Below are 11,925 nucleotides of genomic sequence, written 5' to 3' on the forward strand. Positions count from 1 at the left end.
CAGTAATTTAAAACGACCTGAGAGTGATTAGGACGCTTACTTGAATTAAATTTTAAATAATGATATTAAAATTCATCAAATTTTTATGAAACAATCCAATATTTTTTAGTCATAAGATTAGTTTTGAGACCTTTGTAAAATGTATAAAATAATATTAACAAAAAAAAGTTTTAAAAATATGTTTTTCTTAGAGAAATTTCTATCGATAGAAAAAATGTTAAACTATTTAAAAAAACAATAAAAAGAAATAATAGACATCTGTAGATTTCTATCAACATCTATTAATTCTATCATTAAAATTTTGCTATTTTACGTAAATAATTTTCTATTTTTGAAAATCTTCTTTTTCTTATATAAATTAACCATTTTAGTATTGATTAGAAATTGAAAATAAACCAATGAGGGGAAATACCTTCAGCTCCGCCGTTATAGACAAACGTAACGGCCTTGAGCTAAAGGAGAATGTGTCGGTGGAAAGTGGAAACCAAAATGGCAGATTCGTAATTACATTCATAATCAAGGGTGATATTTCAAAGCTTCCCTCGTTCCCGCGGCTTCGAACGCGGCATTATTTTTGGAGGTCCTTATTTACTTTTTTATTTTTTTATTTTTTCTTTTGATCAATATCAGTACAGTATATAAAAATAATAATAAGTTAAAATACAAATTTTGACTAGACCTCCAATAAATCTTAAATTGAGTAATAATAATAATAATAATAACAATAAAAATCTTAAATGAAAAAATATCTTTTTAGTACTTAGATGTTCGGTCTAATTTGTATTTTGTCTCTATAATTTCAAATTTTATAATAATTCAGTTTTTAGTTTGGTTCTAATTTAGTTCATAAATTTTAAAATATTATATTTTTCTTTTGAAATTTTAGTTCATTTCATTTTGATTCTTAAATTCATATTATTAGCCCCATTTATTCACTGATATTTATTAATTACCTTAAAAGAATTGTTATTTATTAAGTTTTACTGTATTCTTCTCATCATTATCAAAATTAATTTTATTATTTCACTTCATAATCATTATCAAAATTAATTTTATTATTTCACTTCATAATTATTTTGAATTAATTAACATGCATTAACATCAAACACTAAAGTGAGTATTTTTCTAAAAATGAATATTTAATAAAAATTCGAGATTAGAAGTATAAATATTTGAACTTAATAACTAAAATACAACAAAATGTAAATCGGACAAAATTTTAACATTATGGAATTTGTCGGCTAAATTAAAATCAAACTAAAAAATTCATGACTGAAACTAAAAGTATAACATTTTGAATTTTATGGACAAAATAAAAACTATACTTAAGATCTAAAAGCTAAAAAGAAAATTTTATCATCTCAAACTCAGTCAATTTATTCCAGTGAATCCTAAATCTCATGAAGTTAATTAATACTAACTTTCAAATTTATTAAAAGTACCTACAAACAAAGATTTGAAGCATGCTATGCATTTTGTAGTAATTTAAAAATTAGATTATAATTTAAACAATGGTTTGAAATGAGTTTGATGTGATATTAATAAATATAAAAATAATTGTAATTATCCACTAAATAATAGTTGACAATAAACTACCGTTAATTTATGTATGAATATGTTTTATATCAATTATAAATATTATTTTGTAGTATTATATAATTTATAATATATTTCATAATAAATATTTTATTTTTTTAAATGTCCTGAGTTTATAATAATAGCATGTCATACTGTATTTTTAGACGTTGTTATCTTTATTTAATATAATTTTGTATTTTGAAATTTAAAATTCGAAATCTTAAAACAATGAAAAGATAAAAATGTTGTTTTCAAAACAAAATTCGGAAACAGTTTTAAAAGACAGAATTCAAGTTGTCTATCAAATACATAATAGCCGAACTCAATAAATCTAGAAACAAACAACATAATATGAATTGACAACTAGATAGACTCATAAAGACGGAAATAAAAGTTTTTTTTTTGGTATGATGATTTTTTTCTATCCTACTGTTATAATAGACATGATCATTTTTAATATAATACAACTATAATAGATATGATCATCCCTAATATGAGGTAGTGCACAAGGTTAAATTTTATATATTTATAAGAGCGGATCATTAATTATAAATAAATTTGTGAATTGGTTATACGTACAAAAATAAAATTTAGAAAAAAGAAAACTAATATTTAAGAGAGAAAAAGGGAAAAAAAAATGAAAAGACATAACAGGGCAGTTGGGCATAAGTGCTGGATTGGGCAGAGTATGAACTCGTGACTCTATGTAAAAAAAAAAAAGAAAAAGAAAAAGAAAAAAGAAAAAAGAAAAATAGAACCCAGCAGCTGATTCTTCTTATATTTATTTCATTTTATTATCCCCATTGGATTTCCCCCTTTCTTTTTTTCCCCTCACTTCCATTTTTCTTGAATGGAATCCATTCAGTTTCTTCTTCCTCCTTCTTCATCACCATGAAATTCTATATCTCCACCACCGGCATTAAGCGGCTCACTATTTCCAACTCCAACTCCGCCGCCGCTCTCAAGCCTTCTCCGCCTTCCTCCACGGCGTCTCTTCGCAGAATCTCCACTCGCTCTGTTTTCCCTCTCCTCCTCACTCTCGCTATTCTTCTCCCTTTCCTTTTCCTTCGATTCGCTTTCTTGCTACTCGAATCTGCCGCCGCTTGTTCTTCCTCTCTCGGTTATTTTCATCCTCTCCTTCTTTCAATTTCTTATTCGTCTCTCTCAATTTCTTCATTTCCTTCCTCAATTTTCTTCTTCTTTTTGCAGATTGCTCTCGATGGACGCTTTTCCCCGAAAATCACGACGCGTCTTCGGTTAGTTCTTCTTTTTTCCCCCAAATTCACAATCCCCCTTTTTTCATTTCCCACTGCATTTTTTCCTTTTTTTTTTTTTTTTTTTTTTTTTTTCTTAAAAAAAAAAAAAATTAATTAATGGTTTAGCTATTGCTATTACTCGAATCTAGTTATTTATCTGATCAAATACATTTTTTATCCATAACTTTTCAATTTAGTTCTTAGATAAATTTCTACGACGTTATATTTTTTACTCATCATTTTTCAGTTTAATTTCAATTTTTTTACATTTTTTTCTTCTTAAATTTCAATATTTTATATTTTTTTTTACCAAGGCACGTATGGCCATTTGAGGCCCACTTTCAATTAATTAACTGAAAATAAATATTGGTATGAAAAATTTTCAATTAATCTTAATAAAGTGAAATATTTTAAATGGAAAAATTCTTGAAAATATTCATAAATAATAACAAAAATCACCATAAATCTGTGATAGATTACTATTTGTACCTATTATGATAGAGATAAATATATGTAATAGTCTATCACGATCTACTGCATATAGAAAGTACTATAGTTGTAAATATTTTGATTCATTTTTATATATTTGAAAATAACTTGTAAATATACAGTGTTCTTAATGTTAACAATATAAATCTAGAATTTCTAAAAATTAAATGGAAGCTAATCGAAAACTAACTTAAAGGTAAAGTGTAATATTTTAAAATTTAAGAATTAATTAGAAATTAAATTTAAAAAAAATATATATATTTGTTTGAAATTTAAAGATTAAATGAAAACTAGAGAAAATACATTTTTTTTCTCTCTCTATTCATTTGTTTTGAGTTTTGGAAGTGATGTAATTTTTTTTTGTTTTGAATACATCGAAAGTTACTAATTTATTAATATTATTATTTATTACAAAAGGTACTAATTTTTTACTTATTGTCTCAATGTAATGAGTCTTTTTAATAATGGAAAAATGGAAAGGTACGTTGCATTTTGCAATGTAGGGCCTCATTTTAGAACAAACTCCAAAGCAAAACCACCCTATATGTTTGTGTTTGTGTCTCATTAAAATCTTTCTATATAAAAAAGATTTAGGATTTACGTTTCTCCAACTACTTTATACTCTTTCCTATAAACCCTAAAAATGCATTTAATTTACGGCACCATCAAGGTTTTTTTTCCTTCTTTCTTTCTTTTTTATAATTAATTTTTTATTATAATATAATAAAAAGTAAAAGATTCAAATTACAAATTTCTTGGTCAGAGTATCATACCTTCATGCATATTTTACGACTGGATTTTAATTTTAATTTCTTCTTATATACACACATTTTTTTTCTTTTAAATAATTTAAAATATGTTTGTTAAAATGAAAAATTAAATACTCAATCAATTCTTCAGAAATTTTGTGAAATAGTCTGATACTCTATTTTAAAATCTAAAATTTTAAATATTGGGATAAATGGTAGAAGTTAAAATCATACGATCATACCTTTTTTCAACTATAAATAGACTTTTCTTTTAATATTTTAAACTTGAAAATAACTCCAATATTTATCTATAACCTTAAAAGTACAAAAATAAATTATTTAAGAAAATTCCTAAAAATTTCAAAGCCTTCCGTCCGAAATTGTAAATAGGGGGTTAAATGTTTTTTCTCTCTCCATAAACTTGGAATATTTTTCGATTTTGGTTGTTAAACTTTGAAAAACTTAGTTCTTGAACTTTTAAAATGTTTATTTTGATCCTTACAATTAAGATTTTGTTAACTCTCTGATAAAATTACGTCTAACATGTGTTGAGCAAAATGAAGATAAAGTAAAATGCCAACAACTAACACACTTAAATACTGAACAACCAAAATATTGAATGCAAAATGACATTTGAGTTTTCCTATAAAAAATTGCTTTATCATTTAATTCAAAATTGGAATTTAAATTTTTTAGCATAGTTTAATTTATTTGATAGTCTAATCATCTAAAAATATTAGTCATCTCATCATTTTAATTAAGAGTCAATCTTAATAATAGGGAATAAAATAAACGCATTTTATAAATTCTGGAACTAAAATAGATATTTTTAAAAATTTAGGACAAACTTGAAAGCATCAAAATAAGATTTAAATTTGAATAGGGTGGTTGCGTTGACTTGACAGTGACCGACTAACCTTCGTAAATCCAAACCCATCATTTTCTTAATTCGGATTTGATATACGCTAATAAATTTATTTATTTATTTTTATTATTTATCCATTTATTTTATTTTATTTAAAATTCTATTGAGAAAGGTGAGATGGCATTTTGGTCATAAAACAATGGAAATGAATTTTCTTCCACTAGGCAGCTTTTGAGACATGTGGCTACTTGCTAGCAATCATTTTATTTTGGTCCACTTGAAATTGGTAAAAATAAATAATATTTAATAAAAAAAAAAAGTAAAGAAAAATATAATGCACACAATTATTGTCTTCTATTTGATATTTTTCCTCAACCTTCCGTTTGACTATCTTTGATCCCACGTCGCTCTGACTATGATGGTCTATAAATGTTGAGAAAAATAATGGCTTTAGCCATTTAAGCTACTATTCAAAGAAAAATAAAATGATTAAAAAAACCAAATTAGTGAATTTAATTTTTGCTTTCTTGTTCGAAAACAATTTTGATTTTTAACATTAAACATAGCCACAAATTCCACCCCAAACCATATTTTGATTGAGCCACAATTACATCAGTTGTACTCAAATTGTTAGATAATCACAGTTGATAATAGTATCATTATTCTCATTGCTATTATAGAATCGTAGAGATTTTTACCTCATACAAGTCTTTGAAGGCCTTAAATAAATCTAAAGAGTGTGTCAGGATTATTTATTTTATTTTTTAGTATAAAAACGGTGGGATAGGGAATTAAACCTCCAACCTCTTGGATGGAAGACCATGTCAATTACCATTGAACTAAACTCATTTTGGTTGGGATTAATTATCTGGACATGTCTTTTTTGTTGAATTCTATACTATAGGATAGAATGTATGCTATAAACACTATTTTTCTTATGAATCTTTTTCGTTACTGTTGTATACTTTTAAGAATATTTTGAAAATCAAGCAAAATTTTGAGAAATGGAAAAAGTAGGTACAAGAATAGAGAAGTGACGGTGTATTTTAGTGAACTAAAGTGAAATCATCATATAACCAATGTGGCTATAGTTTTTGAAAGACAAAACCAAATTACGAGAAAACAATGATAATTTTAAAAAACGAGAAACTGAATAGTTATCGAAACGGACCTTAATGGATGAACTTGTCCATTAGCCACGTTGTAGAGTTACTAGAATAGAGAAATGACAGTGTATTTTGGTTTTGGGTTTGTTTTTGCGGTGATAATGAATGACAGAGACTGAGCGAGGAATTGTCAAGAGCAATTGTGGATTCAAAAGAAAGTGGATCTGTGGGGATTGAAGAGGGAGTGGCATCCTTCAACGAGCTTGTCAAAGATATGATCTCTAAACGACAAGATATAAGGGCCTTTGCATTAAAGACTAAAGCTATGGTAATCCTCAAAGTGAAATCTAATGAAATTTATCCAAACTTTATTCATTTTCACCTTTATATCTTCCATGGCAGCTACACACTATGGAACAAAAAGTTAAATCTGCAAGAAATCGTGAATCTGTGTATTGGTATTTAGCTTCACATGGTGTTCCAAAGGGCCTTCATTGTCTTTCTCTTAAACTTGCTGAAGAGTATGCTGTAAATGCCAAAGCTCGAGCTCGTTTGCCACAGCCTGAGTATGTTTCTCGACTTACCGACCCCTTATTTCGTCACGTTGTTCTCTTAACGGATAATGTCCTCGCTGCCTCTGTTGTCGTCTCTTCTGCTATTCGGAATTCGGTTGATCCTCATAAATTGGTGTTTCACATTGTCACTGACAAGAAAACATACACGCCAATGCACGCCTGGTTTGCAACTAATTCGGTTGATGATTCGGTTGTGGTGGAAGTTAAGGGATTGCATCAATTTGACTGGTCTGAGGATGTCAACAACAGAGTTAAAGATATGTTGGAGATTCATCGGTTGATCTGGAAGCGTTACTATAATGATTTCAAAGGAGCTAACTTTGACTTTGATGAAGATAAAAGAAAATTAGATGTTCTCCGCCCCAGCAGTCTCTCCCTCTTGAATCACCTCCACATTTATGTTCCCGAGGTAATCATTTTGGTTATCTTATCACATTATTTCCTTGTAGGGTCCATTTGAAATGATGTTCTAAGTTACAAAAAAACATCTTAAATTTTGTCTTTTATTTCAAAAAATACCCTCAATTTTCAAAACTACTATTGGAATGGAAATATTTTAGCATGTTGAACAAATATTGTGATTGAAATATTGTGGTGTTAACTTGGAATGGAACTTGCGATCTGAAAATTGCCACAATACTATTTCAAGTCATCCATTGCACTTGTTCCAAGTCATAATCCATTTAAAATTCTAACGATTTTCTACTACAAATATAGTTTTGAAATATTTATGAAATGTTAAGGATGATATTGCAAACGTTTGAAGCGTAAAGCATTTGTAGATGGCTTTTTATGTCCACCATCAAATCCAAGGGCTCAACCTTGGACAGGCGGTAAGGACATTTTTGAAACAAAGGACAAAGTTAAGAGATTGCTTTAGAATTTATCCTTAAAAGATTTATTTTTAAGCACTTAGAAAGTCATTCCAAATAGACCATAAATATTAGGAATTATAATAAACTGAACTGAAACTGAACTTTCTACCTATTATTTGTCCACCCCTTGATTTAAAGCTACAAATATGTCTCATTCAGCTGTTTCCAGATCTCAAAAAGATCGTCTTCCTGGATGACGACATTGTGGTACAACATGATATTTCCTCTTTGTCGGACATAAACCTTGGTGGGAATGTTGTTGGTGCTGTCCTTGATTCTTGGTGTGGAGATGGCTGTTGTTCAGGAAGGAAATACAGCCACTACCTGAATTTCTCCCATCCTTTGATATCATCCAACTTTGATCCCAATCGCTGCGCGTGGCTCTACGGCGTGAACGTTTTCAATCTTGAAGCATGGAGAAAATCCAACATCACATCTACATATCACCAATGGCTGAAACATGTTAGTTCCCACTCTTATTCAAGTAAATGCCAAATGGAAAGAGAAATTTAGTTCAGCCTTAACAAACACTGCTATTATGTTACAGAACCTCAATTCTGGATTGGCATTGTGGCTTCCAGGGGAACTTGCTCCATCCTTGATGGCTTTTGAGGGTCATATGTATCCCATTGATCCATCATGGCATGTAGCCGGATTAGGTGAAAGACCCCCAAAAGTTTTCTCCACGGAGATCCTCGAAGATGCTGCGGTCGTACATTTCAGTGGCCCGGCAAAGCCATGGCTCGAGATCGGGTCGCCAGAGGTACGAAACATATGGAATAAACATGTAAATTTCTCAAACAAGTTTATTAAAAGATGTAGAATAATGGAGTGAGGAAAACAAAGTTTGTCTCACTCTAGCACTAAATTATTCATTTTGGGATTAGATACCAAATGAAGAAGATATAGTCTGAGATAAGAGGGAAGAAGGTTTTGCCTTCAGTCTCTTCCCAGACTAATCTCTACAAAAATATGAAATATTGGTTAAATTATGTCCATACTATTACTAGGTAATAGATGAAGGTAGCCATTAGCCAATGCAATATTACACAATACAATTCAGATCAGTCTTACAACCTCGAGGATATAAATTATATATGATCATGGATGTAACTATCTACAACTTTGTATATCAATTTAATATCATATTTTAGATACCGAGTATTGTTGTATTAACTTTGTTTGATGCTGTTATGAAAATTGTTGGCGACTCTGCCATAGATATGGCTTGTCTGGAACGACTTTTCCTGTTTGGAAAGTTATAAATTACTGTGGTTCATGTGTTGATGTGAAAGGCATTATCGAATGGCGCACTATATAAATAAAGAATGAAAGCAATGAGTTGGGTCATTGGGAAACAACCTTGCAAAATTTGTTTTTATTCTTGTTTTGTTGGTGTGCTAAAGCTTACAGTGCACATTTGAGCATTTTTCTTTTGTACATTGTACACAACTTGTTGGGTATTGGCTAAGTGAAATTTAGGACCCACACTCGATGGTTTTTCTGCTAGAAAAGATAAAGATATGCATTGAGGTCGTGAGTTAGGCAGATAAAGTTGAGATATGTTCAAAGAACAGTTATGAACTTGGTGATGGAGAAAGCTTATGATTTCCTTCACAGTCAAATGACGCAAAATCTTGTAGTTTCATTAGTCAACATAAGTTAGCTTTGAACGAATTACAGTTACTTTGACCTTTCATTTAATAATCGATTCGTTTTTTTATTTTGGTTTGTTTTTAAAATTAAGTTTATTTCCTTTTAATTTTTTACCATAATTTGTATCTTCCTTAAGTATAATTGTTGAATTCTTAGTCAAATTCCAAAAACAAAAACAAGTTCTTAAAAACTGATTTTTTAGTTTTTGAAATTGGCTTGGTTTTTTAAACAATTGGTAAATGATAGATAATAAAGGAAGAAATTTGGAGGCTTAAATTGTGTTTATAAGCTTAATTTTCAAAAATTAAAAACTAAAAACTAAGGTCTCCTTTGGTAACCATTTGGTTTTTTGTTTTTGTTTGTGAAAATTAAGCATATTTCATTCACATTTTTTTTCCAATGATTTGTATCTTTCTTAAGTATAATAGTTGAATTCTTAACAAAATTTCAAAAACAAAAATAACTTTTTGAAAGCTACTCTTTTTTAGTTCTCAAAATTTGGCTTGATTTTTTAAACCATTGGTGAAAAGTATATAACAACGAAAGAAATTTGGAGGTGGAAATAGTATTCACAGATTTAATTTTTTTTTTAAAAAAAAATAAAAAACAAAATGATTACCAAATGGAGTCTATATGATTACCAAATGAGACCTTAGTTATTAAATTTTTTAAAAAGTTATCATGATGTTCTCAATTTGGAATTATGATTCTATTTAATCTAAAAAAAACCTCCAATATAACATACTCATGAAATTATTTTGGCTGAATTCTGATCTGATTACGATATAGCAAACACTTGGACATTTTCTTAAAAAAAAAAACATATGTTCTAAATGGTGTTGAAAATGACAAATTAAATACTTAAATAAAAACATATATTCTAATTAAACTTTTTTTTAGCAAGTAGATTTAGTAGATACACCATGATATTTTAATTAAACTTCAGTATTATATTGTTTAGACAATATTGAACTTGTATAGAGTATAGTCTCATGACACTCAAATCTTATATGGATTCCTTGATTGCCCTAACTACAACCATGAATAATTTGATTTTGAGTTTTCTGTTTTCAAAATTTATACTTATTATTTTTACTCAATTTTTTAATTATAGTTTCCACATTTCTTAAAAAGAACACTTAAACTTCGAACTAAATTCTTCAAATAACAAGAAGTCAACAAGTTTTTTTACCAACTATTCTTTTAAGTTCTAAAAAATTTGACTTAATTTTTTAAAACAATGGTAGAAAGGAAAAAGCAAAACATAAAAATTTACGAGTAGAAATTGTGTTTATAAGTTTAATTTTCAAAATCAAAAGCAAAAAAACTAAGACCCATTTGGTAACAATTTGATTTTTGGTTTTTTTTTTTTTAATTTAAAAATTAAGTATGTAGGCACTATTTCCACCTTTAAATTTCTTTCTTTGTCATCAAACTTTTACCAATGGTTTAAAAAATCAAGCTAAATTTTAAAAATTAAGTCTATAGACCTCAAATTTCTTCATTTGTTATCTACTTTTTATCAATGGTTTAAAAAACTAAGCCAAAATTTGAAAACTAAAAAAAGTAGTTTTTATTTTTAAAATTTGGCTAAAAATTCAATCATGGAAAAAAGACGCAAATCATACAACAATTTGTAGCAACACATAGAAAGACCGTTGCAAATTCGTATGTAATTCAATAGTTCTTTTGCAATGGTTTTAAAATTGTCATGATATATATTCAACTGTAGAACTTTTCTAACGATGTATTTACAAACGGTTACAGATAGGTTTATCGCAACACATAAGTTACGACTTTTTGTAAATGTTACAATAGAGTTGATTACTACTGTTATTATACAATGTTTAAAAATTGTCACTCTATTTTAATGCAATTACAATAGTTATTGCAATAGTTTAGGTCATGTTTGAGAGTGATTCTAAAATAGTTAAAATGATCACTTTCGTCATTTTGAAAATAACTCGAAATGTAATTTTAATAATTTAAAATCAATTTTAGTAGTTTGAAAAATGCGATTGGAATTGTAAAATTAAATATATTGAATTGATTTTCAATGATTAAATGTATGTTTGAGAGTGATTTTTAATCATTTCAAAAGACAATCCCAAAAGTGCATTTAAAATGACAACAATTTTTATGAACATATAGACAAATCTGTACGAAGATTACATAATTTTTCTTTCCAAAATTACATGCTACAGAGTTGAGAACTTGTAAAATTGAGTCCTTTTGTTTATGTTTGGTTACTGAAAAATAAAGATGTAAGCTAATTATTGTTGGTAAATGAAATTAGCTGAAACAAAAGGACTTCATGTACACATAACAACTTACCAATGTTCTGAATTTCTGAATTTCCCTACACAACTCTAAATCTATAGCATCAAGTGATAGAGAGAAAAAGGGGAGAAGCAGAATTAAGTTATCAATTTGTATTTTGGTTATTCATCCTATTATTGTGTAACAATTTAATACGTTATACCTATGCTTAATGCATATCGTTATGTATCAATTCTGAATTTTTGTAATTGTTTTAAACTCCTAAGTCCACAATGCTTGATTTATATGGATTTAGGTTGTTTTTTTAGATAAAATCTTGTGGTATAGCTATTATGGAGTTATTATAGCTATCTAGTATGATTATGTGATGAGTTGTTTAATTGGTATTTATCTAAAAAAGAGCTAGACTAACAAAATTAGATGTTGAAATGACAGACATGCCGTTAGATATGAAAACAGTACTTTCAGTTTTATTGGGACAAATGAATTCTACACA

General features: G+C 28.1%; 1 protein-coding gene across 1 annotated transcript; it reads left to right on the plus strand.

Annotated features, from left to right (window-relative positions):
* Positions 1-2,254: 2,254 nt before the first annotated feature.
* GAUT15 (galacturonosyltransferase 15) lies at positions 2,255-8,669 on the plus strand. The gene is made up of 6 exons (XM_039045749.2): positions 2,255-2,698; positions 2,788-2,834; positions 6,216-6,371; positions 6,446-7,027; positions 7,653-7,955; positions 8,041-8,669. The coding sequence occupies exons 1-6, from the start codon at positions 2,470-2,472 to the stop codon at positions 8,326-8,328; spliced, it is 1,605 nt and encodes a 534-aa protein (XP_038901677.1). The 5' UTR covers positions 2,255-2,469; the 3' UTR covers positions 8,329-8,669.
* Positions 8,670-11,925: the final 3,256 nt, after the last annotated feature.

Source organism: Benincasa hispida, chromosome 10, assembly GCF_027475165.1.
Source record: "Benincasa hispida cultivar pf3 chromosome 10, pf3_genome.v1.1, whole genome shotgun sequence".
Lineage (NCBI taxonomy): Eukaryota > Viridiplantae > Streptophyta > Magnoliopsida > Cucurbitales > Cucurbitaceae > Benincasa > Benincasa hispida.

What these genes read in the sequence shown, in the direction of transcription:
- GAUT15 (XM_039045749.2), top strand. Translation starts at nt 2,470, where the DNA reads ATGAAATTCTATATCTCCACCACCGGCATTAAGCGGCTCACTATTTCC. An exon ending in CATTAAAGACTAAAGCTATG is followed by an intron (nt 6,372 to 6,445) that starts GTAATCCTCAAA and finishes CTTCCATGGCAG; the next exon opens with CTACACACTATGGAACAAAA. An exon ending in TCCACATTTATGTTCCCGAG is followed by an intron (nt 7,028 to 7,652) that starts GTAATCATTTTG and finishes TGTCTCATTCAG; the next exon opens with CTGTTTCCAGATCTCAAAAA.